The sequence below is a fragment of the Sander vitreus genome, chromosome 4 (genome assembly GCF_031162955.1).
Source record: "Sander vitreus isolate 19-12246 chromosome 4, sanVit1, whole genome shotgun sequence".
In the NCBI taxonomy this organism is placed as follows: Eukaryota; Metazoa; Chordata; class Actinopteri; order Perciformes; family Percidae; genus Sander; species Sander vitreus.
Genome location: NC_135858.1, coordinates 695,001 through 719,474, shown reverse-complemented (window position 1 = coordinate 719,474; position 24,474 = coordinate 695,001). Strand labels below are relative to the sequence as shown.

Genomic DNA, 24,474 nt, shown 5'->3' with positions numbered 1-24,474 from the left:
TGTGTGTGTGTGTGTGTGTGTGTGTGTGTGTGTGTGTCTCTGTGTGAGTGTGTGTGTGTGTGTGTGTGTCTGTGTGTGTGTGTGTGTGTGTGTGTGTGTGTGTCTCTGTGTGTGTCTCTGTGTCTGTGTGTGTGTGTGTGTGTGTGTGTGTGTCTGTGTGAGTGTGTCTCTGTGTGTGTGTGTCTGTGTGTGTGTGTGTGTGTGGGAGTTGAGGGAGCAGACGTTTATATTCCCCTGCAGCATTGACAAGTGGGATGTTAAGTAGGAGGCCAGATCCAGACCACCTAGACCTACATACAGGGGATGATCTGGAGAAGTGGGGAGATGGCCGTGCCTCATCAGTGTTTGACTTAGGCCTACCTGCCATTTGTTTAATTTAGCTAACACTGATTTCAGTTTTGGGTTTGCACCATGTAATTACAGTGTTTAAGTGGCCTAAGTCACAATAGGATGTTTAGAAATTAGCCTAGTCACTTTATTCTTATGTTACACAGTTGACAGACAGCGTTCTGTGTCAACGGGCATCTATTGCCAAAGCCTTTTTACCTGAAATGATTCACAAATATGACTTATTCCAACAGTTTAATAGGGTGACAATATCTAAATAAACCTTAAATGAGTAATTATTGAATTTGTCTTGCTTTCATATAGCATTACAGTTCATAACATTACAATGTTCTGTTTTACTTCAGAAGTCACTTTACCCCAACGTATTCCCCCAAAGGCACAACTTACCCCGCACCAGGGGCAATAACAGCATCCCTATCGGACGTGTGTTAAACCAATGTCCAACAGAAGTGTTACCAGATCGTTACTGGTTGTTGAAGGTGTGAGAAAGGTTTAAGGCGTGCCAGGTCTCAGCTGTCACAACAGGGTAAATGGGCGTTCTTTCAAAGCTATTGAAGTCAGACGTGGCACTGACGGAGTAAGCGCCCATGTTGTCGATGAGAAGCCAGTCCCCCACACGCAACTCAGGAATCCAGTAGTTGTCAATTACTTTGTCAAAGCTGTCGCAGGTTGGACCCCAGATAACGGACCGGTATCTCCGCTCGCTGCTCTCAACAACCTGTGTAGAACACAATCATTAACATATACAATGCACATGACATTAGTTATCATATTCTACTAATCTATTCCTATCTCATGTCTGACATGGCATTTTACGCTGTTCTCAGGCTAGGTGGTAAGTGACTGTTATTTTAAACAATTCTCCGTTACTGTGCATAAAGATATCTGGTTGGGTCATTCTTTTAGAGCAACTTCACTGGGGGTCACACTGGAAAATAAGCAGTACACCAAGGGCCGGACATGTTTTCTTTGATATCTTTAATCAAAAAAGTAAAATATCTTTGACTGTATTATTGCATGTGTCATATAGTCTTCTTACTTACAGTTTGGTTGACAAAGTCCTAAAGAAGTCAGGAAAAAGTTCCTCAGCCGTCGTCGGAAAAAGCGACAATCTAGGTGTGCCAGAATGTATTGTGAACCTAAATTGATGTGCAGGCCGGATCATAATCTGCGAGGGGCCGGATTTGGCCCGCAGGCCTTGAGTTTGACACGTGATTTAGAGCCTATACTCTTAACCCATAGTCATTAGTCCTTAGTCATGACCGAAAGAACAAGATCCAGGGTACAAGCGGCCGAAATGGGTTTCCTCAGGAGGGTAGCTGGCGTCTCCCTTAGAGATCGGGTGAGAAGCTCAGTTATCCGTGAGGAGCTCGGAGTAGAGCCGCTGCTCCTTCACGTCGAAAGGAGCCAGTTGAGGTGGTTCGGACATCTGGTAAGGATGCCCCCTGGGCGCCTCCCTAGGGAGGTGTTCCAGGCACGTCCAGCTGGGAGGAGGCCTCGGGGGAGACCCAGGACTAGGTGGAGGGACGTCCAGCTGGGAGGAGGTCTCGGGGGAGACCCAGGACTAGGTGTAGGGACGTCCAGCTGGGAGGAGGCCTCGGGGAAGACCCAGGACTAGGTGTAGGGACGTCCAGCTGGGAGGAGGTCTCGGGGGAGACCCAGGACTAGGTGGAGGGACGTCCAGCTGGGAGGAGGCCTCGGGGAGACCCAGGACTAGGTGGAGGGACGTCCAGCTGGGAGGAGGCCTCGGGGAAGACCCAGGACTAGGTGGAGGGACGTCCCAGCTGGGAGGAGGCCTCGGGGAGACCCAGGACTAGGTGGAGGGACGTCCAGCTGGGAGGAGGCCTCGGGGGAGACCCAGGACTAGGTGGAGGGACGTCCAGCTGGGAGGAGGCCTCGGGGAAGACCCAGGACTAGGTGGAGGGATTATATCTCCAACCTGGCCTGGGAACGCCTCGGGATCCCCCAGTCGGAGCTGGTTCATGTGGCTCGGGAAAGGGAAGTTTGGGGTCCCCTGCTGGAGCTGCTACCCCCGCGACCCGACCCCAGATAAGCGGACGAAGATGGATGGATGGATGTACTCTTAACCCAACCGTAACAGGAAAATAATGAACCAACCGTTGGGTCAAAGTAACCCAACCAGCTATTCAGCTGCAAATGAACCCCTTAGAACCTTTTTGACCCAATATGAGCAACCCAACCGTGTGTTTACAGAAACAACCTATCACTTTTTGTGTGTAGTATCCCAAGCATTTGGGATAACATCCATTATGCAACATTTCCAAAGCCAAAGTGAAGTACTACTTTAGGAGTGTCCTCTTTCCTCTTTAGGTGGACAGTAAGCTTGTGGAGGTCGCAGTCTGACTGCATTCTGCCACCTACTTTTTGCTTTTCTCTAAACCACAACCACGATCTTTCCGTAATCGTGGCCTCACCATACCTTGGACGCAATCTGGTGTTTTGCAGAATCGTCCAATATTGGCTTTCTTATGTGGTGACGGTTGATATTTACCCTGTGAAGATATGGCTCATAGTTGGAGTGAGCAGGGTCATGGACAATGCAACTCAGGGAGCCAAACACTCCATCGTTAAGGTAGTACATCATCATTCTGCCAGGGCTGTTTTCCTCACCGTCTGGAAGAAATACATGCACAATAATGAAAGTTACTAAAATGGCACATATGCAGTATTTTTGCAAACATTTTGACATTATAGGAAACATACAAACCAATACAAATATGTTTTTTATCTATGTCAACCAGTTGCATCTTGGGTTCTGCACAAAGTGAGTCAGGATTGTGCTCACTCAGAGGCTGAATGGCTCTCTACTGAAGATGATTCTTGATGAAGTTATAAAAAATAAATATTAGGGCTGTCAATCAATTAAAAAATGTAATCTAATTAATTACCTACTCTGTGATTAATTAATCGAAATTAATCACATACATAATTAACGGTGCCTGAACCGAGACTTTTTAAGAAAGTAAAAAAAGAAAAGAATAAAAAAGGTACTAAACAGTTGGTGACATTAAAGAACGGCTTGTTTATTGCTAAGGCCATATGGTCAACAATACTACTACTACTACTACTACTATAACTTATTTCACTAGTAAACTGCTGTTGAACGACAACAACAGCAACCAGATGGTAAAGGACATTTAACAATAACTTCAAATGCACCACGAGGCTGTAGTTTACCAGTTTCATTGAACGCACCGTCTGTGTTGTTTCTCCGACGGCAGCTGCAGATTGTTACATCCCGGTGTTGAATCCTCTACAGTAAAACACAGTCACACTTTACACCGTTTAGCGTTAGCTGTCAGCATTTTAACCGTGTTTAATCCAGCTACTAGCTAGCGGTAGGCTAACGTTAGCTGCTGTCAAGTAGCTGCTGTTAACTAGCTAGCGGTAGGCTAACGTTAGCTGCTGTCGAGTATAGTGTTAACTAGCTAGCGGTAGGCTAACGTTAGCTGCTGTCGAGTATAGTGTTAACTAGCTAGCGGTAGGCTAACGTTAGCTGCTGTCGAGTATACTGTTAACTAGCTAGCGGTAGGCTAACGTTAGCTGCTGTCGAGTATAGTGTTAACTAGCTAACGTTAGCTGCTGTTGAGTATAGTGTTAACTAGCTAACGTTAGCTGCTGTTGAGTATAGTGTTAACTAGCTAACGTTAGCTGCTGTCGAGTATAGTGTTAACTAGCTAACGTTAGCTGCTGTTGAGTATAGTGTTAACTAGCTAGCGGTAGGCTAACGTTAGCTGCTGTCGAGTATAGTGTTAACTAGCTAGCGGTAGGCTAACGTTAGCTGCTGTCGAGTATAGTGTTAACTAGCTAGCGGTAGGCTAACGTTAGCTGCTGTCGAGTATAGTGTTAACTAGCGTCACGTGCAGCGGGGTTTGTGTTTCCTGTAACGTCTGTTTCAGAGCAGCAGAGAGAAGAGCAGACATATCAGTGGCACCAGATTTCCGTCTGTATGCAAACGTCAACATGGAATGGATTCATCTGCGTTAGTTTTTTTTGACGATGTTATTTTGACAGCCCTAATACAAATACATGCAAATATAATACTGGATATACAACATTCATATGGCTTCAAAAGACAAATCTATACATTACCGCTATGTTCATCCATATCATCACTGACTACTCTCTTGGCAATGACGTTCGCTGCCAGTGTGAAGGCTGATTCCACGTAGTACCGGCCTGGCTCTGCAATAATCTGCACCCCGCTGTCAGGCGGGAAGAATTCATCCAGTGCTCCGTTAATCACTTCTGAAAACTAGGAGGGAAAAACACAATGGGTTATTAGCATATTTCACAGGGTTTACACCTACACCTTGATATTTCAGACCGTTTGTGAACTCTTTAAAGGTGCTCCAAGTGATGTTGGCTGTCATTTCTTGCCAGACATGTATAAAGTACTAGACACCAGTACTTGAGTAAAAGTACAAGTGCTCTTTAACCCTTGTGTTGTCTTCCCGGGTCTGTTTTGCCTGTTTTATAAAGCATAAAGTATCCATCTTCTAAGCCAGCTTCATATCACCGCTACTTTCACACTTATGTTTGTAATTAATGTTCGATAAACCTCATTTATATTAAATTATGCCTAATTTTGAGTTAAAAAACTCAGAAATTATGAATGACTTTAGCTAATAATTAAGATCAGAGGAATGTATGTTGATGCATAATCACAGCAGTTTTATGTATGGAACTATCCATGTTATTTTTGGGCAATTTGGTTGAAAGAAACCCATATTTTTGATACAGAAACTTCGAAATCAGTATTGCAATTAGTTTATTTTAAAATGTACTACTCAAGTACTGAAAGTATTGTGTTATGTAGTTATTAAAGAAAGCAGACAAACGTTTGAATATCATATTGTTTATATTATTTCAAATGTTTAGTCTAACGTAGGCCTGCACGATGTTGGAAAAAACGTACATTGCAATATTTCTTTCCCCTGCAATATATATTGCGATATGAAAAAAGATGACTAATAAAAAATAATAAATCATTCTCGACTACTGGGGTGATTTTGTAGGGGGAGTGCAGGTTAGGTTATTAGGTAGTTAAATACACTGGTTGACTGACATGACACCATTGTATTCATATAATACTATCAATCCAGGCTAAAGTGAATGATATTCATAATGCATGCATGTGATTGGTGGTTGGCTGTGCACGCAGAGCCTGCATGTCACGCACTAGCAACAAACTGTGTATCCAAGAGCACTTTAATCAGTGTAAATGACATTATATCAGACACTGCTGTTGTAGATTAGTGTTACGTTTCCAGCGTTGCAGCTCCGAACCGTAACGTTAGTTGGGACAGCCGCCTTGTTTCTTGAGGCTAACTATGTTAGCTTTAGCCTGGCTGGTAGCAGCTTTCTGCGGTAAAAAATGGCCGGGCCGTGCGCTTGCAACTTACAATGACTTACAAAGATACATAACAGCTGCAAGTGTATGCACTATACAGGATTTACCCTATTATACTTTATCGACAGGAATTGATAGGTCAAACAGCCACCCACAAATAGTCTATAAACAAAGCATCAGGCTGTCTTTGAGATTTCACATGAACAACGGTTAAAGTAACTCAGGCTACCGAAGAATACCATAATTCCTCCGTTCAATAAGGCCTAAGGGATGCACCCCAAGCTTCCATCCTTAACCGTTTGCCAGCAGCGTGTTAGCATTTAAACAGAGTGCTGTGTGTCCACAGTGTGTGCAGACTGTAGTTATAGTATTGCCTGAGGCCTTTTGGAGGAGCAACACTTAGGTTTTAGTTCGTGATCTCCCTGCAGGGAAACGGTCTCTAACATGTTGCGTTTGAACTTCAACTTTACTCTGCAAACAAAAGTGCATTGGGAGTTGCACCTGGAATTGCCTCCAGCCTGAAAATTAACAACAAAAAAACCAAAGGATTCAGCCAATGGCCAAGTGTGACTTTGCTCAAGATGCAAAGACGTTATACTGTCAGCTATCTAGCATTAATCAATAGATAATCTCTCTCATGGTTAAAGACGACACAAGGGTTAACAAACAGCCATGTATATGGGCTCTTCCAGCCTCTCCACTGCTGGCTGTTCCAGTTTAACGGGAGAGAGGAGCAGGAGGGGTGAGGATGGTGACCGGCCTCTGACGAGCTGTTACCACCACCATCTTCAGCCAGAGAGGACGTTATTTCTTCAGCTTCTTCTTGCGTTGTCACCCTGGTGGGAGGTGTGCCAACAGGGCTTGCAGCAGGTGAATCGGTCGTGCTATTAACGTCATCGCTACACAATGTCTTAGTAAAACCAAAGTCAATTAAACTGCCTTGTTTTCTTTTTGCCATGGCTATATGACGCTAACTGCAGGATTTCAAGGACTTTGCGCGCCTCCAACGTTTATATTGTTCTATGAATCTTTGCGTTAACATGTACTAAACATGTATAGTTAGTCTTTATTGAAGTGAATTAGGTTTAAATCACCGTCATGCATGAATGAATGAATGATATTTTTGCGATTTTAACACAAAATAATCCACAATGATCACATTACACAAAGCTGAAATTGCACGTCAAAATGACACACTGTTCATATTTTTAGAGACTAAACTAAAAATGTTCACAAAATCACGTTTTCAGGGGAGCTCAAGTCTTATTAAGGGGAGCCCAAGTCTTATTAAGGGGAGCCCAAGTCTTATTAAGGGGAGCCCAAGTCTTATTAAGGGGAGCCCAAGTCTTATTAAGGGGAGCCCAAGTCTTATTAAGGGGAGCTCAAGTCTTATTAAGGGGAGCCCAAGTCTTATTAAGGGGAGCTCAAGTCTTATTAAGGGGAGCCCAAGTCTTATTAGGGGAGCTCAAGTCTTATTAAGGGGAGCCCAAGTCTTATTAAGGGGAGCCCAAGTCTTATTAAGGGGAGCTCAAGTCTTATTAAGGGGAGCCCATGTCTTATTAAGGGGAGCCCAAGTCTTATTAAGGGGAGCCCAAGTCTTATTAAGGGGAGCCCAAGTCTTATTAAGGGGAGCCCAAGTCTTATTAAGGGGAGCCCAAGTCTTATTAAGGGAGCCCATGTCTTATTAAGGGAGCTCAAGTCTTATTAAGGGGAGCCCAAGTCTTATTAAGGGGAGCCCAAGTCTTATTAAGGGGAGCCCATGTCTTATTAAGGGGAGCCCAAGTCTTATTAAGGGGAGCCCAAGTCTTATTAAGGGGAGCCCAAGTCTTATTAAGGGGAGCCCAAGTCTTATTAAGGGGAGCCCATGTCTTATTAAGGGGAGCTCAAGTCTTATTAAGGGGAGCTCAAGTCTTATTAAGGGGAGCCCAAGTCTTATTAAGGGGAGCTCAAGTCTTATTAAGGGGAGCTCAAGTCTCATTAAGGGGAGCCCAAGTCTTATTAAGGGGAGCTCAAGTCTTATTAAGGGGAGCTCAAGTCTTATTAAGGGGAGCCCAAGTCTTATTAGGGGAGCCCAAGTCTTATTAAGGGGAGCCCAAGTCTTATTAAGGGGAGCCCAAGTCTTATTAAGGGGAGCCCAAGTCTTATTAAGGGGAGCCCATGTCTTATTAAGGGGAGCCCAAGTCTTATTAAGGGGAGCCCAAGTCTTATTAAGGGGAGCCCAAGTCTTATTAAGGGGAGCCCAAGTCTTATTAAGGGGAGCTCAAGTCTTATTAAGGGGAGCTCAAGTCTTATTAAGGGGAGCCCAAGTCTTATGAAGGGGAGCTCAAGTCTTATTAAGGGGAGCCCAAGTCTTATTAGGGGAGCCCAAGTCTTATTAAGGGGAGCCCATGTCTTATTAAGGGGAGCCCTAAGTCTTATTAAGGGGAGCCCAAGTCTTATTAGGGGAGCTCAAGTCTTATTAAGGGGAGCTCAAGTCTTATTAAGGGGAGCCCAAGTCTTATTAGTCTTATTAAGGGGAGCCCATGTCTCCCCTAGCTCCCCTGTACCTCACATGGTTTTCTTCCAGGCCAGGGTGTTTCCAACATCGCATTGCATGTTGTCATGCTTGCTTAAAGTAAAGAAACCTTGATCCTTGAGAGAAATCAGACCACCACTAATGATGAATTGGATGTAGATCCATTCGGACCTAGAGGTTTTCTGAGATATGTCATACTATGTAACTTTTCCCTCTTCAGTCCCCCTACAGGTTGTCTCACTGGAACTACAGCCGTGCGAGCTGTAGTTCCAGTGAGACAACCTGTCTTTTGTTTGACCTGGATAATTGAGGTGTAGACCATGAACAAGCACTAGCATTGTATATTCTTTCCATTTTACCTCTTCAAATTTCTCTTCAAAGTCCCCAATCGCAGAAAATCCTCCACCAATATCCAAGAGTCTCATCTGGAATCCCAGCAAATTCTGAAGAAGATATCAATCAGTTATATCAGCAATCACAATGTGATACTGTTAGCAGCAGCTACCACACTGTGAAAACAGTTCACTACAAGTAAAGTCCTGCTTTCAAAAGCTTACTTAAGTACAAGTATTATCAGCAACATTTACTTAAAGTTTGCAGTACAATTTGCAGTTTTGCAGTATCATTTTCCCTGTCACTGTTTTACAGTTATTCATGATGTTTTAAGATTCATATTATTACTGTAATGTGCATTCATTTTACTCCTGTATATGTTTAATGTATTGCAACACAAATACAAAAGCCTCAACACAAATACAATACAAAAGCCACAACATGAATGCAAAAGCCACAACACAAATACAATACAAAAGCCACGACACAAATACAAAAGCCACAACTAAGCTGAGCTTAGTGAGCTAGAGGCTAAATGAATGGGAGTCTATGGAGCTAGATGCTAAATGAATGGGACTCTATGGAGCTAGATGCTAAATGAATGGGACTCTATGGAGCTAGACGCTAAATGAATGGGACTCTATGGAGCTAGATGCTAAATGAATGGGACTCTATGGAGCTAGACGCTAAATGAATGGGACTCTATGGAGCTAGATGCTAAATGAATGGGACTCTATGGAGCTAGATGCTAAATGAATGGGACTCTATGGAGCTAGACGCTAAATGAATGGGACTCTATGGAGCTAGACGCTAAATGAATGGGACTCTATGGAGCTAGATGGCTAAATGAATGGGACTATATGGAGCTAGACGGCTAAATGAATGGGACTCTATGGAGCTAGATGCTAAATGAATGGGACTCTATGGAGCTAGATGCTAAATGAATGGGACTCTATGGAGCTAGATGCTACATTTGTCTCTTTCGCCTGATTGTCGTTGAGAAATCTCAGATTTGATTGTAGTTTTTGCAAGTTCAACATGGATTATAGGTCAAAAGTTGAATGAACGAGTACTTGTGTCCCTTCGATTTCTTACAGGTTGAGTCGTTGTTGCCCATAACACGCTAGCATTCTGCTAATGAATGCTGATTGGTCAGTGAAGGACTGATTACGATCGGAGATCCCGCTTAACAGCATCCAAAGCAGAACCAGAATGTCAGAGTCAATATTTCGGCGTGGTCTTTAAAACATTAGCAAACCTCTTTCTAGCACGTGTATTAACAGAGAGAGTCTAACCTGTCAGCTGTGTTGTATTAACAGGGAGAGTCTAACCTGTCAGCTGTGTTGTATTAACAGGGAGAGTCTAACCTGTCAGCTGTGTTGTATTAACAGAGAGAGTCTAACCTGTCAGCTGTGTTGTATTAACAGGGAGAGTCTAACCTGTCAGCTGTGTTGTATTAACAGAGCGAGTCTAACCTGTCAGCTGTGTTGTATTAACAGAGAGTCTAACCTGTCAGCTGTGTTGTATTAACAGGAGAGTCTAACCTGTCAGCTGTGTTGTATTAACAGGGAGAGTCTAACCTGTCAGCTGTGTTGTATTAACAGAGAGAGTCTAACCTGTCAGCTGTGTTGTATTAACAGGGAGAGTCTAACCTGTCAGCTGTGTTGTATTAACAGGGAGAGTCTAACCTGTCAGCTGTGTTGTATTAACAGAGAGTCTAACCTGTCAGCTGTGTTGTATTAACAGGGAGAGTCTAACCTGTCAGCTGTGTTGTATTAACAGGGAGAGTCTAACCTGTCAGCTGTGTTGTATTAACAGGGAGAGTCTGACCTGTCAGCCGTGCTGTATTAACAGGGAGAGTCTAACCTGTCAGCCGTGCTGTATTAACAGAGAGAGTCTAACCTGCCAGCTGTGTTGTATTAACAGGGAGAGTCTAACCTGTCAGCTGTGTTGTATTAACAGGGAGAGTCTAACCTGTCAGCTGTGTTGTATTAACAGGGAGAGTCTAACCTGTCAGCTGTGTTGTATTAACAGGAGAGTCTAACCTGTCAGCTGTGTTGTATTAACAGGGAGAGTCTAACCTGTCAGCTGTGTTGTATTAACAGGGAGAGTCTAACCTGTCAGCTGTGTTGTATTAACAGGGAGAGTCTAACCTGTCAGCTGTGTTGTATTAACAGGGAGAGTCTAACCTGCCAGCTGTGTTGTATTAACAGGGAGAGTCTGACCTGTCAGCTGTGTTGTATTAACAGGGAGAGTCTGACCTGTCAGCTGTGTTGTATTAACAGGGAGAGTCTAACCTGTCAGCTGTGTTGTATTAACAGGGAGAGTCTAACCTGTCAGCTGTGTTGTATTAACAGGGAGAGTCTAACCTGTCAGCTGTGTTGTATTAACAGGGAGAGTCTAACCTGTCAGCTGTGTTGTCGATGCCTCGAGAGAGAGAACAAAGGAAGCGACTCAGAGCTTGCCGTGAAGCAGTATCTCTGGCCGTATATGTGTATGACGTCATTGACATTTTAAAAGGCTTTTTAGAACAAAAAAGCCTCTTTAAAATAATCTAAAACCCAGCAGTGTGTATTTTCTTAGCCTCCCCTTTCAAATGCAACATTCAGATTACTACTAACGTTACGTGCTTTATTCTAACACCGCTGGGCCTCTCTCTCTTCAGTCTCTCTCTATCTCTCTCCACCGTATAACGTTACGTGCTTTCGGGCGGTTGTTGAGGCTCCGCTCCGTCTAAAACTCTGCCATTTCCTAAAGCTGTTTGTAACGCAGAAATAAAATGGATTAATGATCATTTTATTCATATAGTTTATATCTGACTACCAGCTGACTTCTCTATTGGCCGTTGAAACAGGTGAAGCCTCTTACGTTCTGAAACCAGCGTCTGCCACTTGAACAGCTGAGTCGCAGCCACGCCATCAGCTAGTTTGAGACAGGACGCCATCAGCTAGTTTGAGACAGGACGCCATCAGCTAGTTTGAGACAGGACGCCATCGGCCGGTTTGAGACAGGACGCCATCGGCCAGTTTGAGACAGGACGCCATCAGCTAGTTTGAGACAGGACGCCATCAGCTGGTTGAAACAGGGACGCCATCAGCTGGTCGGCTAGTTTGAGACAGGGACGCCATCAGCTGGTTTGAGACAGGACGCCATCGGCCGGTTTGAGACAGGACGCCATCGGCCGGTTTGAGACAGGACGCCATCGGCCGGTTTGAGACAGGACGCCATCGGCCGGTTTGAGACAGGACGCCATCGGCCGGTTTGAGACAGGACGCCATCGGCTAGTTTGAGACAGGACGCCATCAGCTGGTTTGAGACAGGACGCCATCAGCTGGTTTGAGACAGGACGCCATCAGCTGGTTGAAACAGGACGCCATCGGCTGGTTTGAGACAGGGACGCCATCGGCTGGTTTGAGACAGGACGCCATCGGCTGGTTTGAGACAGGACGCCATCGGCCGGTTTGAGACAGGACGCCATCAGCTGGTTTGAGACAGGACGCCATCAGCCGGTTTGAGACAGGACGCCATCGGCCGGTTTGAGACAGGACGCCATCGGCCGGTTTGAGACAGGACGCCATCGGCCGGTTTGAGACAGGACGCCATCGGCCGGTTTGAGACAGGACGCCACGCCATCAGCTGGTTTGAGACAGGACGCCATCAGCTGGTTTGAGACAGGACGCCATCAGCTGGTTTGAGACAGGACGCCATCAGCTGGTTTGAGACAGGACGCCATTAGCTGGTTTGAGACAGGACGCCATCGGCCGGTTTGAGACAGGACGCCATCGGCCGGTTTGAGACAGGACGCCATCGGCCGGTTTGAGACAGGACGCCATCGGCCGGTTTGAGACAGGACGCCACGCCATCAGCTGGTTTGAGACAGGACGCCATCAGCTGGTTTGAGACAGGACGCCATCAGCCAGTTTGAGACAGGACGCCATCAGCTAGTTTGAGACAGGACGCCATCAGCTAGTTTGAGACAGGACGCCATCAGCTAGTTTGAGACAGGACGCCATCAGCTAGTTTGAGACAGGGACGCCATCAGCTGGTTTGAGACAGGACGCCATCAGCTAGTTTGAGACAGGGACGCCATCAGCTAGTTTGAGACAGGACGCCATCAGCTAGTTTGAGACAGGACGCCATCAGCTAGTTTGAGACAGGACGCCATCAGCTGGTTTGAGACAGGGACGCCATCAGCTAGTGTTTGAGACAGGACGCCATCAGCTGGTTTGAGACAGGACGCCATCAGCTGGTTTGAGACAGGACGCCATCAGCTAGTTTGAGACAGGACGCCATCAGCTGGTTTGAGACAGGACGCCATCAGCTAGTTTGAGACAGGACGCCATCGGCCGGTTTGAGACAGGACGCCATCGGCCGGTTTGAGACAGGACGCCATCAGCTGGTTTGAGACAGGACGCCATCGGCCGGTTTGAGACAGGACGCCATCAGCGCGGTTTGAGAGCAGGCCGGTTGAGGATTGTAAAATGAATGTGCTGTCGATATCTTCTGTAACGGACGCGATGGTGGAATCTACACATCTCAGTTCTCCAGCGGCAGCCACCTGTTGTAAACAACCCAAGCGCTCTTTGGTGACGTGGTTGATAACGTTACTGTTGGTCATCTGTCCGACAATCTGATTGGTCCGAACAGATCTTGTTCGAGCATAGTTGCTCCTCAACGGATCAAGTCCAGACCCAACTTCCCGACCTCGAATGTTGTGGGCGGGGCTAAGTTCGGCTGGCGTCCAGGCTATTCATTAACTAACAAAAAGAATAAAATAAAATAGTTCTACTGCTATGATGATGACTTACCGCTATGTCAAAGACACGTCTGGCATCTGCAATGGCCTCTTTGAACGTGGAACCTTCAGTGCAACCGCTGCCTACATGAAAGCTGACCCCTATGACTTCTAGGCCCAGCTCTCCAGCACGTTCCAGCAGCTTACCGACTGACGTCAGTCTGGCTCCAAACTTTGAACTGAGTTTTAGCAGCGACTTGGAGTCATCCACTGCGATGCGGAGTACCAGTCTGGAAAGTGATTTGAACAGACTATATTATTAAGCCTTTTATGTCAGAAATATGGATTTCTTAACAACCCAATTGCCCCAAAATAACATGGATTCATGCACGTACGTTGCATGGAACCCATACAACATATACATCCGTGCATACATGTTCTTCACAGGTAAGATTATTGATTACTTCCATTGAATTGTGGCTGTTTTATTTAATAAAACAGCCATTTATTTCATGGCATTTGAAAAAAAACAAGCCTCAAACTGACCAAACTTTGACATAAACCAGTCTGTGATTCCCTCAGCAACCTCTGATCTTAACTGTTAGTCAAAATAATTCATAATATCTGCTTGTTTTCAAACTCAAAAATTAGGTATGATGTCATTTTATTAGGTTTATTGACCATTAATTTAAAAAAAACATGGAAAAGAGAGACAAAAATGTTTAAAGAAGCGGAAAAAGCATAAAAATGCGTCAAAAATGTCATGATTGTGATTTTCTGTTCTGATGTTTCCTGTTTTATTTTGTAGTCTTCTGTGTCTTGTCTCTCTTGTCTAGTTTACTTCCTGTCTTTAGTTGTCCCTCCCTTGTGATTGCCCTAATGTGTGTCACCTGTTTGACCAGCCTAGTGTCACCTGTTTGTCCAGCCTAGTGTCACCTGTTTGTCCAGCCTAGTGTCACCTGTTTGACCAGCCTAGTGTCACCTGTTTGTCCAGCCTAGTGTCACCTGTTTGACCAGCCTAGTGTCACCTGTTTGTCCCTGTTTGTCCAGCCTAGTGTCACCTGTTTGTCCAGCCTAGTGTCACCTGTTTGACCAGCCTAGTGTCACCTGTTTGACCAGCCTAGTGTCACCTGTTTGTCCAGCCTAGTGTCACCTGTTTGTCCAGCCTAGTGTCACCTGTTTGACCAGCCTAGTGTCACCTGTTTGTCCAGCCTAGTGTCACCTGTTTGACCAGCCTAGTGTCACCTGTTTGACCAGCCTAGTGTCACCTGTTTGACCAGCCTACTGTCACCTGTTTGTCCAGCCTAGTGTCACCTGTTTGACCAGCCTAGTGCCACCTGTTTGACCAGCCTAGTGTCACCTGTTTGCCCAGCCTAGTGTCACCTGTTTGTCCAGCCTAGTGTCACCTGTTTGACCAGCCTAGTGTCACCTGTTTGACCAGCCTAGTGTCACCTGTTTGACCAGCCTAGTGTCACCTGTTTGTCCAGCCTAGTGCCACCTGTTTGACCAGCCTAGTGTCACCTGTTTGTCCCTGTTTGTCCAGCCTAGTGTCACCTGTTTGACCAGCCTAGTGCCACCTGTTTGTCCAGCCTAGTGTCACCTGTTTGACCAGCCTAGTGTCACCTGTTTGTCCAGCCTAGTGTCACCTGTTTGTCCCGCCTGTTTGACCAGCCTAGTGTCACCTGTTTGACCAGCCTAGTGTCACCTGTTTGTCCAGCCTAGTGTCACCTGTTTGTCCAGCCTAGTGTCACCTGTCCCTTGTTAGTCCTCGTTACCTCTTGTATTTAGTCTCTGTGTCTCCCTTGTCTTTTGTTGGATCATTTTATTGTGTGTGTGTCTTTCTTTCTTTCTTTGTTTCTTTGTTTGTTTGTTTCTTTGTTTCTTCTTTCTTTGTTTCTTTGTTTGTTTGTTTGTTTGTTTCTTTCTTTGTTTCTTTTTTCTTTGTTTCTTTCTGGACACTTTTGGTGTGTACTTCATTTTTGTTTAATAAATCATCTGAACTGCATTTGGGTCCGAGCCATTCCTGACAAACCGTGACAAAAAATGTCGGAAAAGGTTCCATTGCATCCATGCATCATGGACGACGGTGAGGACAATAATCAATGTTTTAATAACAATTTACACTCGACGTAGAAGCAAGTATCATTAGTTGTTCACTTACTTGGCTTTGGCGTGACAACGAGACATTTTAAGGAGTTCATCCTCACTATCAAAAGTCATCAGATCTACTCCATGTGTACAGGCATATTTGATGTGCGACAGTGGTTTGGTCGTATGTGCGTAAATGATTTTAACAGGTGTCGCTCCGAGGGACAAGGCCATCTGGATCTCACCCTGTTTGACCAAAACATGTTTCAAATGAGCAAGCTGAGAAGGAAACAACCTTTCTCAACAACAAGGAAAACGGAGAGCTAGAATATCTTAGAAATAGTTCATCGGTACCTTGCTGGCACAGTCGAAACCTGTGTCCAGAGCACTCATCATCCTCAAAACTGCAGCTGTGTTGTTGCACTTCATTGCATAGAAAGGCTTGACTCGAGGTAAGTTAGTAAGCCATCTGAGGTGCCTCTTATACACGCTATCCAGATTTGCCACGTAGAATGGCTCTTCATTGTCCTAAATGAGTAGAGCAAAGTATCTCGCAATACTTTCACACAATTACAGAGACTCATAGTTTGGGAAAGTGACATGATGTCTCTGATACTCACCACAGAACCAAGCTCTTTTATTTTATTGTCTATGACATCTTTGATGGTCCTTCCATTTTCTAAAATGTCAATGTCACAATTCTCAGGGGACGAAACATGCATGACTGATTCCTTTGTATCTACTGTTCCTGCAAGGCATGACAAGCAGCAGAAGACAAACACATAAAATGGATACGTACTGTTAATGTTAGGCTGGATCACAATAAATCAGCCTTTGTTTATAACCATTCGTCTACATTATGCCATGCTAATAGTAGTGAAAAACCCAAACTGTCACCCAGTTTTTTCATCTTACCACGGTCCATGCTCCTTGATTAGTCGCAACCCTGAAAATCTCAAAATACTGTAAGCGTTATCGCAGCAGTCACATAAAACCAAATATGGACGTAAGTTTGACAGTAGCTACTGACACACACGTCCAACTATCCATGAGAACAAGCTGATTTTATTCAGTCAGTCCTGGCTTTACCCCGCCCACTATATCAACACCAACCAAGAATATATTAACCTTGAAAAGAGCGTTTCCGTACCATATTTAAAGGGCTCTATAATCAGTTTACTTAGACACACAGATCAGGTTTTATGCAATCTGCCAGAGGAGGAACAGCTGATATTCTGGCTGTTGCAGCACGCAAGTGGTTATTGGGGAAAGCAATGACATAAGCCTGCCCTGTCATAGTCAGGGGTCGTGGCAGTTAAAGGATTAGCACTACATTTTTTTATTCTTTATACTGTGAACATTGCACACTCAATCCTCTTTGTTTTAAAACACTGTACATCTCTTTTATTATTTTAAACATGATATTTTTCAGAATTTTGTGGTGGTTTTCTTGGCATGCTTGTTCACTCTTTACTTACTTAAAGGGCCTATTTACACTGAACACATGTTTTCTATGTATACAAAATGCTTATTTCTCTCAAATATTGTTCACAAATCTGCCTAAATCTGTGTTAGTGAGTGTGGTATCCTAACTGTAATATCTTAAGAGTAATATTGAGTTACAGTAATGCTTATCTGTAAGCATTATCAGTTACTTAGCTATGAAGAATAATCATTTCCTTATACTGTTTCTGAAGTTAGCTGCTAATAACGGATGTCCCAGAAGGAGGCGCTATTACATTGAGTTCTGAATCAAGAGTATGTTCAGCTGACCGGATGTTGACCCTAGTTAACAGACACCGAAGAAGTTGTTGCTAGTCAGGGACATGTGAAAGTAACTAAGTAACTTGTAAGACGTCATGCCTGCCCGTTTGCATTAAACTTGCAAAAGTATTTGGATATCGTGGACATTCGGTTCTTCCTAGGAAGATATAACAGTGAGCACTTCTCCTTTGCCGAGATCATCCATCCACCTCACAGGTGTGGCATATCAAGATGCTGATTAGACAGCAGGATTATTGCACAGGTGTTCCTTAGGCTGGACACAATGAAATGTGCAGTTTTACTGTAATGGGGGGGTCCAGGAGGGGTCCGAAAACCAGTCAGTAGCTATGAATATCGACTCAAAGGAAATACATTCAGTCTCATCGGATTGTATCTTGATTGATATACGGCTTATGTGATATACGGCTTATGTGATGAACGCTGATGGAAACGTTATTTGCCGAATAAATAATGACTTGCGATTAAGTTTTAGGTCATTTTATGGTTGCAACCCGCCACAAAACGAAGAAGTTGTAGTTCATTTCCGCCCAGTATCTCCGCTCTGTTTGCACACATGGCGGGGTCAACAAAGACAGATGGAAGTGAAACGCCGTCGTTCCCACACCACAGGCCGGCATTTACTACATCTGCATCATCACAGCGATGTGTTGACAGCGTCGTCGTTGTCGTATTATAGTGATATGTCGCTATCAGCTGGCACATGAGCTCTATTACAACTCGAGCAGTATTGATCATTTGTTGGTAGATGGCGCGATCCAGTTTTGCTTGAATGTTGTGCGATTCAGTGCGAAAATGAATGTAAATGGACTGTTTGTTTTAATGACTAACGACGGCTTCAACACAGTACAGGAAGCATTCACACACATTCACACGCTGTGGCTGAGGCTGCCGTACAAGGTGCCACCTGCTCATCAGATAAACACACACACATTTACACTCCGATGGAGCAGCATCGGGGGCAACTTGGGGTTCAGTGTCTTGCCCAAGGACACTTCAACATGGGACTGCAGGGCCAGGGATCGAACCACCAACCTTCTGATTGGCAGGCGACCCCTCTACCACTGAGCCACAGCCGCCCCAAACACCTTAAAACGTCTCAAATCAATTCCATATACCAGTTTGACCGTAAAACAGCACGTGACGTCATTACGCGACAGGTTTCTATTGGCTTTAAAGCCGTTGGATGGAAACACACTTTCACCAGCTTTATTCACATGAGTTCTTTTACCAAACTTCAGATAACTGGATTGACACGTGGATGGAAACATAGCTAGTATCTGGTGTTAGGGTTAGGTTAGGGTTCAACCCAATGCCCGGGATGGGCGCTTTCTGGAAGGCCAGAAAGGTCAGGTTTTAGTTTTAGTTTATGTTTTCTGCTCTTAGTGCTCTAGTGTGACAAGTAGATTCTCTTTAGTATGTTTTCAAATGTGTGTGATGAAGGATTTGTGCTATTTAGAATATTTATTCTATATTTTATTTGCATATTATTCTTAATATTTTATATTATTGTTGCCATCTGCTCTTGTTACATTTTGTATATATCTGATTGTATATATTTTTTGGCACATCTATCTATCTATCTATCTATCTATCTATCTATCTCTCTGTCTATCTGTCTATCTATCTATCTATCTGTCTATCTGTCTGTCTATCTATCTATCTGTCTATCTATCTATCTGTCTGTCTGTCTATCTATCTATCTATCTATCTATCTGTCTATCTGTCTGTCTATCTATCTGTCTATCTGTCTATCTATCTGTCTATCTGTCTGTCTATCTATCTGTCTGTCTATCTATCTATCTGTCTGTCTATCTATCTATCTATCTATCTGTCTGTCTATCTGTCTATCTATCTATCTGTCTATCTGTCTATCTATCTGTCTATCTATCTATCTGTCTATCTGTCTATCTATCTGTCTATCTGTCTATCTATCTATCTGTCTATCTGTCTATCTATCTGTCTGTCTATCTGTCTATCTGTCTGTCTATCTATCTACCTACCTACCTACCTCTCTCTATCTCTCTCTGTCTGTCTGTCAGTCTTTCTGTCTGTCTGTCTATCTGTCTCTCTCTCTCTCTCTCTCTCTCTCTCTCTCTCTCTCTCTCTCTGTCTGTCTGTCTGTCTCTCTGTCTGTCTGTCTCTCTCTCTGTCTGTCTATCTGTCTCGCACAAAGGGGGTCTCGCCCTGGGTGTACTTCAATGTAGAACTGCCCCTGCTAAAAAGTATCACATTCATTCATCATATTACCTCGGAACGAAGCCAGGGACACGTTAGTTTTTATAGTTCATTACATATATACACACAATAATATGCCTCTCAGCTTTGTCTTAAGGACTTGTTTGCTCACTGACAGGATGCACCCCCCCCCCCCCATCCTGCAACTCCAGCGCCTGAGAAGCATTTAAGAGTGACTAGACAGATAGACGTAGACCAGAGAGATTACACCTTGGTATAGCACAATATTTAAGAGCCAAGTGCTTATATGGGCAGAAACAATCATCGGGTTATTGGGTTGTGGTCTGTATAGACCAGAGGAACACTACCTTAGCCAACATACACTTTAAAATGTTGGCAACGTTTGCTCTCTTAAGATGTCACCCAGTCTCACCTCAATCTACCCCCCCTCAATCCAAAAAACTCCTAAAGGGAGTTCACTCTGAAGCCTAACTGGAGCAGAACAGCAGCAAATACAGCTCAGTACAACTGCAACCCAAACAGGTCAGATCACAAGTTTCCTCCCCTGCAACAGAGAGTACTTTCTTCATTGTTTTCTTATTTTTCTCTTCCTGCCGTGTTCCTAACATCATGCGTAGACAGATGGCAGCAGGGTCTGCAGTCTGTACTCTTCTGTCTGGACCATCAGCAGCCGGAACCACAGATTCAGACCTGGATGAAGCTGCTCAGGATCACCGAGAGGAGCTCCAGGAATCCCTGAAGCTCTCACAGGAGAAACTGAAGCTCCAACCTGATCTCACAGAATTCCGTGAAATGAACACAGATTCTTAAGTTAAGGAAAAGGTCGTGGGTGGGCTTACGGTTCAGTGACACGCGGGAAGAACGGGACGGAAAAGAAGGAAGCGACTTATGAAACGTGACATGCGGGACACGATCCCCAGTCTCCTGAGTGAAAGTCCTGTGTTTGACCCATCATCCCCCCCCAACGGTCCAGGCCAGACACACAGCGAGGCAGATTAAGGAGCAGTTTAGGAAGCTTCACCAGTTTCTAGAAGAGGAAGAGGAGGCCAGGATATCTGCTCTGAGCGAGGAAGAGGAGCAGAAGAGTCAGAGAAATGAAGGAGAAGATGGAGGATCTGAGCAGAGAGATAGCAGCTCTTTCAGGCAGTCACAGAGGTAGTGAAGTACAAGTACCTCATTGTTCTTAAGTAGGCCTACAGTACTTGAGTAAATGTACTTTTTATTTTCCTCCACTGTTAGTTCAAGTCCCCATACGGACCAATGTATGGTGGTGGAATGGTAGCTGGAGAGGTGCCAGTTCACCTCCTGGGCTCTGCCAAGGTGCTCTTGAGCAAGGCACCAAACCGCCAAACAGCTCGGGCTGCCTTTCCATGGGCAGCCCCCCCACTCTGACACCTCTCCATTAGTGCATGTAGAGGTACTGAGCATGTGTGTGTAATTCAGGCCTGTGTGTAATGTGTAATAACAACAACAGAGTGAAAACATTGTAATGTCCCCTTGCAGAAAGTACATTATTATTATTATTATTATTATTATTATTATTATTGTTTAGTGTGTCATATGACCACATGAGGGCGCCACAAAGTGGTTGCTTCAACCAGGCAACATAATATACAAACTGTTGTTGCTACTTTTACTAATCACTGTCCCAGTTTGTCTGTGTTTGCTTCAGTTTTCACATTTTAGCTTTTGAAGACCATTTTATTCTTGCGTTCTCTGGTTGCCTGGAAGGTGAGGTATTATTTTGGTTAAATGGTCATCAGTCATGTTCTGGAGGCGGTAGGAACTTTGGGTTAAACCACAGCTATGGTGCTTTTAACCCCCCCATTTAATCCTGATGAGGCCTTTTTGTTGTGAAGCTGCATTTCTTGTAATATTATTATATTGACTCGTGCAGCTATTTAAATCTAAAGAAGAAAGAAAGAATGAATGAAGACACTTTAACACTTCAGACGAGACTAAACCGGCTTCTGATCTTAAAACACTTTGGACATCAATCTTTCTGTCAGATCACAAGTTTCATTTCCCCCTGCTTCTGTGTGTGTGTGTGTGTGTGTGTGTGTGTGTGTGTGTGTGTGTGTGTGTGTGTGTGTGTGTGTGTGTGTGTGTGTGTGTGTGTGCGTGCTTGTTTAACTATATTCGTGGGGTCCAAAAACCGGGGAGTCCAGTATACTTGTGGGGTCTGCACAGCCTTGTGGGGCCCAAAATGCTGGACCCCCCAAGGTTAAAGGTCTGTTTGAGGGTTAAGACCTGGTTTTAGGATTAGGGTTAGAATGAGGTTCTGGTTAGGGTGAGGGTAAGGGTTAAGGTTAGGCATTTAGTGGTGATGGTTAAGGTTAGGGTAAGGGGCTAGGGAATGCATTATGTTAATGACGGGTCCCCACAAAGATAGCGAAACAAATGTGTGTGTGTGTGTGTGTGTGTGTGTGTGTGTGAGTCTGTCTGTCTGTCTGTGTGTGTGTGTGTTTGTGTGTGAGTGTGTGTGTGAGAGTCTGTCTGTGTGTGTGTGTGTGTGTGTGTGTGTGTGTGTGTGTCAGAATAAAAATTCTTGCTCCGTTCCCCAAATGAAGAAGAGGAAATCTCATTTCATTGCGGCTCCAAATCTCCGCCGGTGAGACAGAAAACTTGACTGGTGAGTAAAATAATGTCTCCAAACATTCAATAACTGTGTTTGCTCTTCTGTCAACATCAAAGGAACATAATATAACGTAAACATGACATCATTTAAAGAGAAAGTCAGCTAAAGGATGATCTATCTGCAGTAATGTTCAAACCTATGCACATTGTTCTTGTTGAAATCAACTGAAAGGACTGTCTGAAAATCAACGTAAAACAGAATTATTTTCATTTAAAATTGAAATAATTGTGTCTTTCCATGTGTTCAATCTTCACACTAACGTACTGTGTCTTTGCAAACCAGCCATTTATGTTTTTTTTTATTATTTTTGGGGCTTTTCTGCCTTTTAGCCGTTGTGTTGTCTTCCCCTCGATCGTGAACTTCTTGTCCTTCTCGGTCAAAACTGACAATGTTTCCAGCCCTTTTTTTTCTATGCTTTAGGTGCTTTTTTTTAACATGTTTGTCACTTTTTTCAACCCTTTTTTTAAACATGGTCAATACACATAATGTATTTGACATTATACCTACTTTTTGAGTTAAAAAAATACACATTTTAACTAATAGTTCAGAGGATGTTGAGTGGATCACAGACTGGTATCGGTCAGTCAGTTGTACGTTTAGTCAGGATATACTGTTTGGAAATTGTATTAAACACCCAAAACTCAATGAAAGTAATCATTTGTTTTTCCTGGGAAGAACGTTGTGGTTCCATATGTCCAACGTAAGAACCCTGGACCTCTGCGTCGAGGCATAAGCCTCTAAGTATACGTGCGCCTGCTCTACCCGCTGAGCAACCCGGCCGTTTATGTTCGCTATTTCTATGAAAAAGAACTTCTTAGTTTTTGCTTTGCGTTGCTGTTTCCTCTCACACTTTATACAACACAACCGTAATCTGTAATTTCCTTTCTGACTCTTCGAATCTTTCCTTAATCTTACTTTGTTTTTGTTTTTTAAAGCATTAAAAGACTTTATGATGTTTGAATCAGATAGCATTTTAGAAATTCAAAGGACAAAGCTGTCACGTTCTCACTCCGCTCTTATTTTGTGTTTTTTTTGGACTTCCCGTTTTATTTTGAAATGCATTGTTTGGTTGTCATTACAGGTCACTTCTGCCCCTCTTTGTTCTGTGTTCCCGCCTGTGTGATTACCTTCCCATCCCTAATGTGTATCACCTGTTAGTTATCATCATCCCCAGTTCCCACTGCATATATTCACCCAGTATCCACTCAACCTCTTTTGCTCCAGAGTACCCCTAGGGGGACACGTACCCCCTGAAGTACTCCAAAGTACCCATAGCGGGACACGTACCCCCTGCAGTCCTCCAGAGTACCCCCAGGGGGACACGTACCCCCTGAAGTACTCCAAAGTACCCATAGGGGGACACGTACCCCCTGCAGTACTCCAGAGTACCCCTAGGGGGACACGGAGCCCCTGCAGTCCTCCAGAGTACCCCTAGGGGTACATGGACCCCCATTTGATAAACACTGCTTTGAGCGATGTTGGGTGACGTCACTTCTTGTTGACGTTCAAAGTATTTTCAAACAAAACAAGACTAGCTCGCCCCTCCCTCCTCCTCATCCCGTCCCCTCCCCCCAAACCCCCCACCCTCAAATCCTTCTTGTTGGTTATTGGCTGGAAGACTGTTTGTTATGTTTGGTGGTGCAGGTTGTTTTTTTGGCGTTTGTGGAGCCTGGGCTGTCTACAGAGACTGCGTTTTTTTACAGTGTGTTCAGGGGACAGGCAGCTAGTAGATAGTGAGATGGTTTTTACAGTGTGTTCAGGGGACAGGCAGCTAGTAGATAGTGAGATGGTTTTTACAGTGTGTTCAGGGGACAGGCAGCTAGTAGATAGTGAGATGGTTTTTACAGTGTGTTCAGGGGACAGGCAGCTAGCAGATAGTGAGGAGATGTTTTTTACAGTGTGTTCAGGGGACAGGCAGCTAGCAGATAGTGAGATGTTTTTTACAGTGTGTTCAGGGGACAGGCAGCTAGCAGATAGTGAGAAGATGTTTTTTACAGTGTGTTCAGGGGACAGGCAGCTAGCAGATAGTGAGAAGATGTTTTTTTACAGTGTGTTCAGGGGACAGGCAGCTAGCAGATAGTGAGAAGATGTTTTTTACAGTGTGTTCAGGGGACAGGCAGCTAGCAGATAGTGAGGAGATGTTTGCTGTATGTGACAATACCCAAGATGTGTTGCTCACAAAGTGACAAAAATAGTGTCACAAACCAATAAATTAACATAATATAATTTCTTCTCGTCATCATGAATTGTTACATCCAGTGTTTTGGACCATGGGAGGTTATTATGGGCTGGCGGTTCTGGTGGGCGTGTCCTTGCTTCTGACGACCGGCCAATGTGACGTGAGCTGTAGCGGGTTGGACGGCCGGCCGGGAGAGAAAGGACCTCCAGGCAGAGATGGATATCCTGGAGCAAAGGGAGAGAAAGGAGAGCCAGGTAAATGACAGCCAGCTTTCTGAAACTTC

At 44.3% G+C, this 24,474-nt stretch overlaps 2 protein-coding genes across 2 annotated transcripts in view; one reads left to right on the top strand and one right to left on the bottom strand.

Moving 5' to 3' along the window:
• LOC144517397 (ornithine decarboxylase-like) lies at positions 1 to 16,318 on the bottom strand. The gene is made up of 9 exons (XM_078249492.1): positions 16,309 to 16,318; positions 16,014 to 16,141; positions 15,748 to 15,921; positions 15,467 to 15,639; positions 13,379 to 13,595; positions 8,597 to 8,680; positions 4,462 to 4,624; positions 2,861 to 2,982; positions 1 to 1,066 (listed from the first exon to the last, which is right to left on the bottom strand). The coding sequence occupies exons 1-9, from the start codon at positions 16,316 to 16,318 to the stop codon at positions 812 to 814; spliced, it is 1,326 nt and encodes a 441-aa protein (XP_078105618.1). The 3' UTR covers positions 1 to 811.
• Positions 16,319 to 21,897: 5,579 nt separating this feature from the next.
• Positions 21,898 to 24,474, top strand: part of c1qa (complement component 1, q subcomponent, A chain) — a 9,592-nt gene continuing 7,015 nt past the window's right edge. Inside the window, exons 1-2 of the mRNA XM_078247634.1 lie at positions 21,898 to 22,006; positions 24,272 to 24,445. Of these exons, the coding sequence (XP_078103760.1) occupies positions 24,283 to 24,445 (163 nt within the window). The 5' untranslated portion in view covers positions 21,898 to 22,006; positions 24,272 to 24,282. The remainder of the gene's footprint in view (positions 22,007 to 24,271; positions 24,446 to 24,474) is intronic.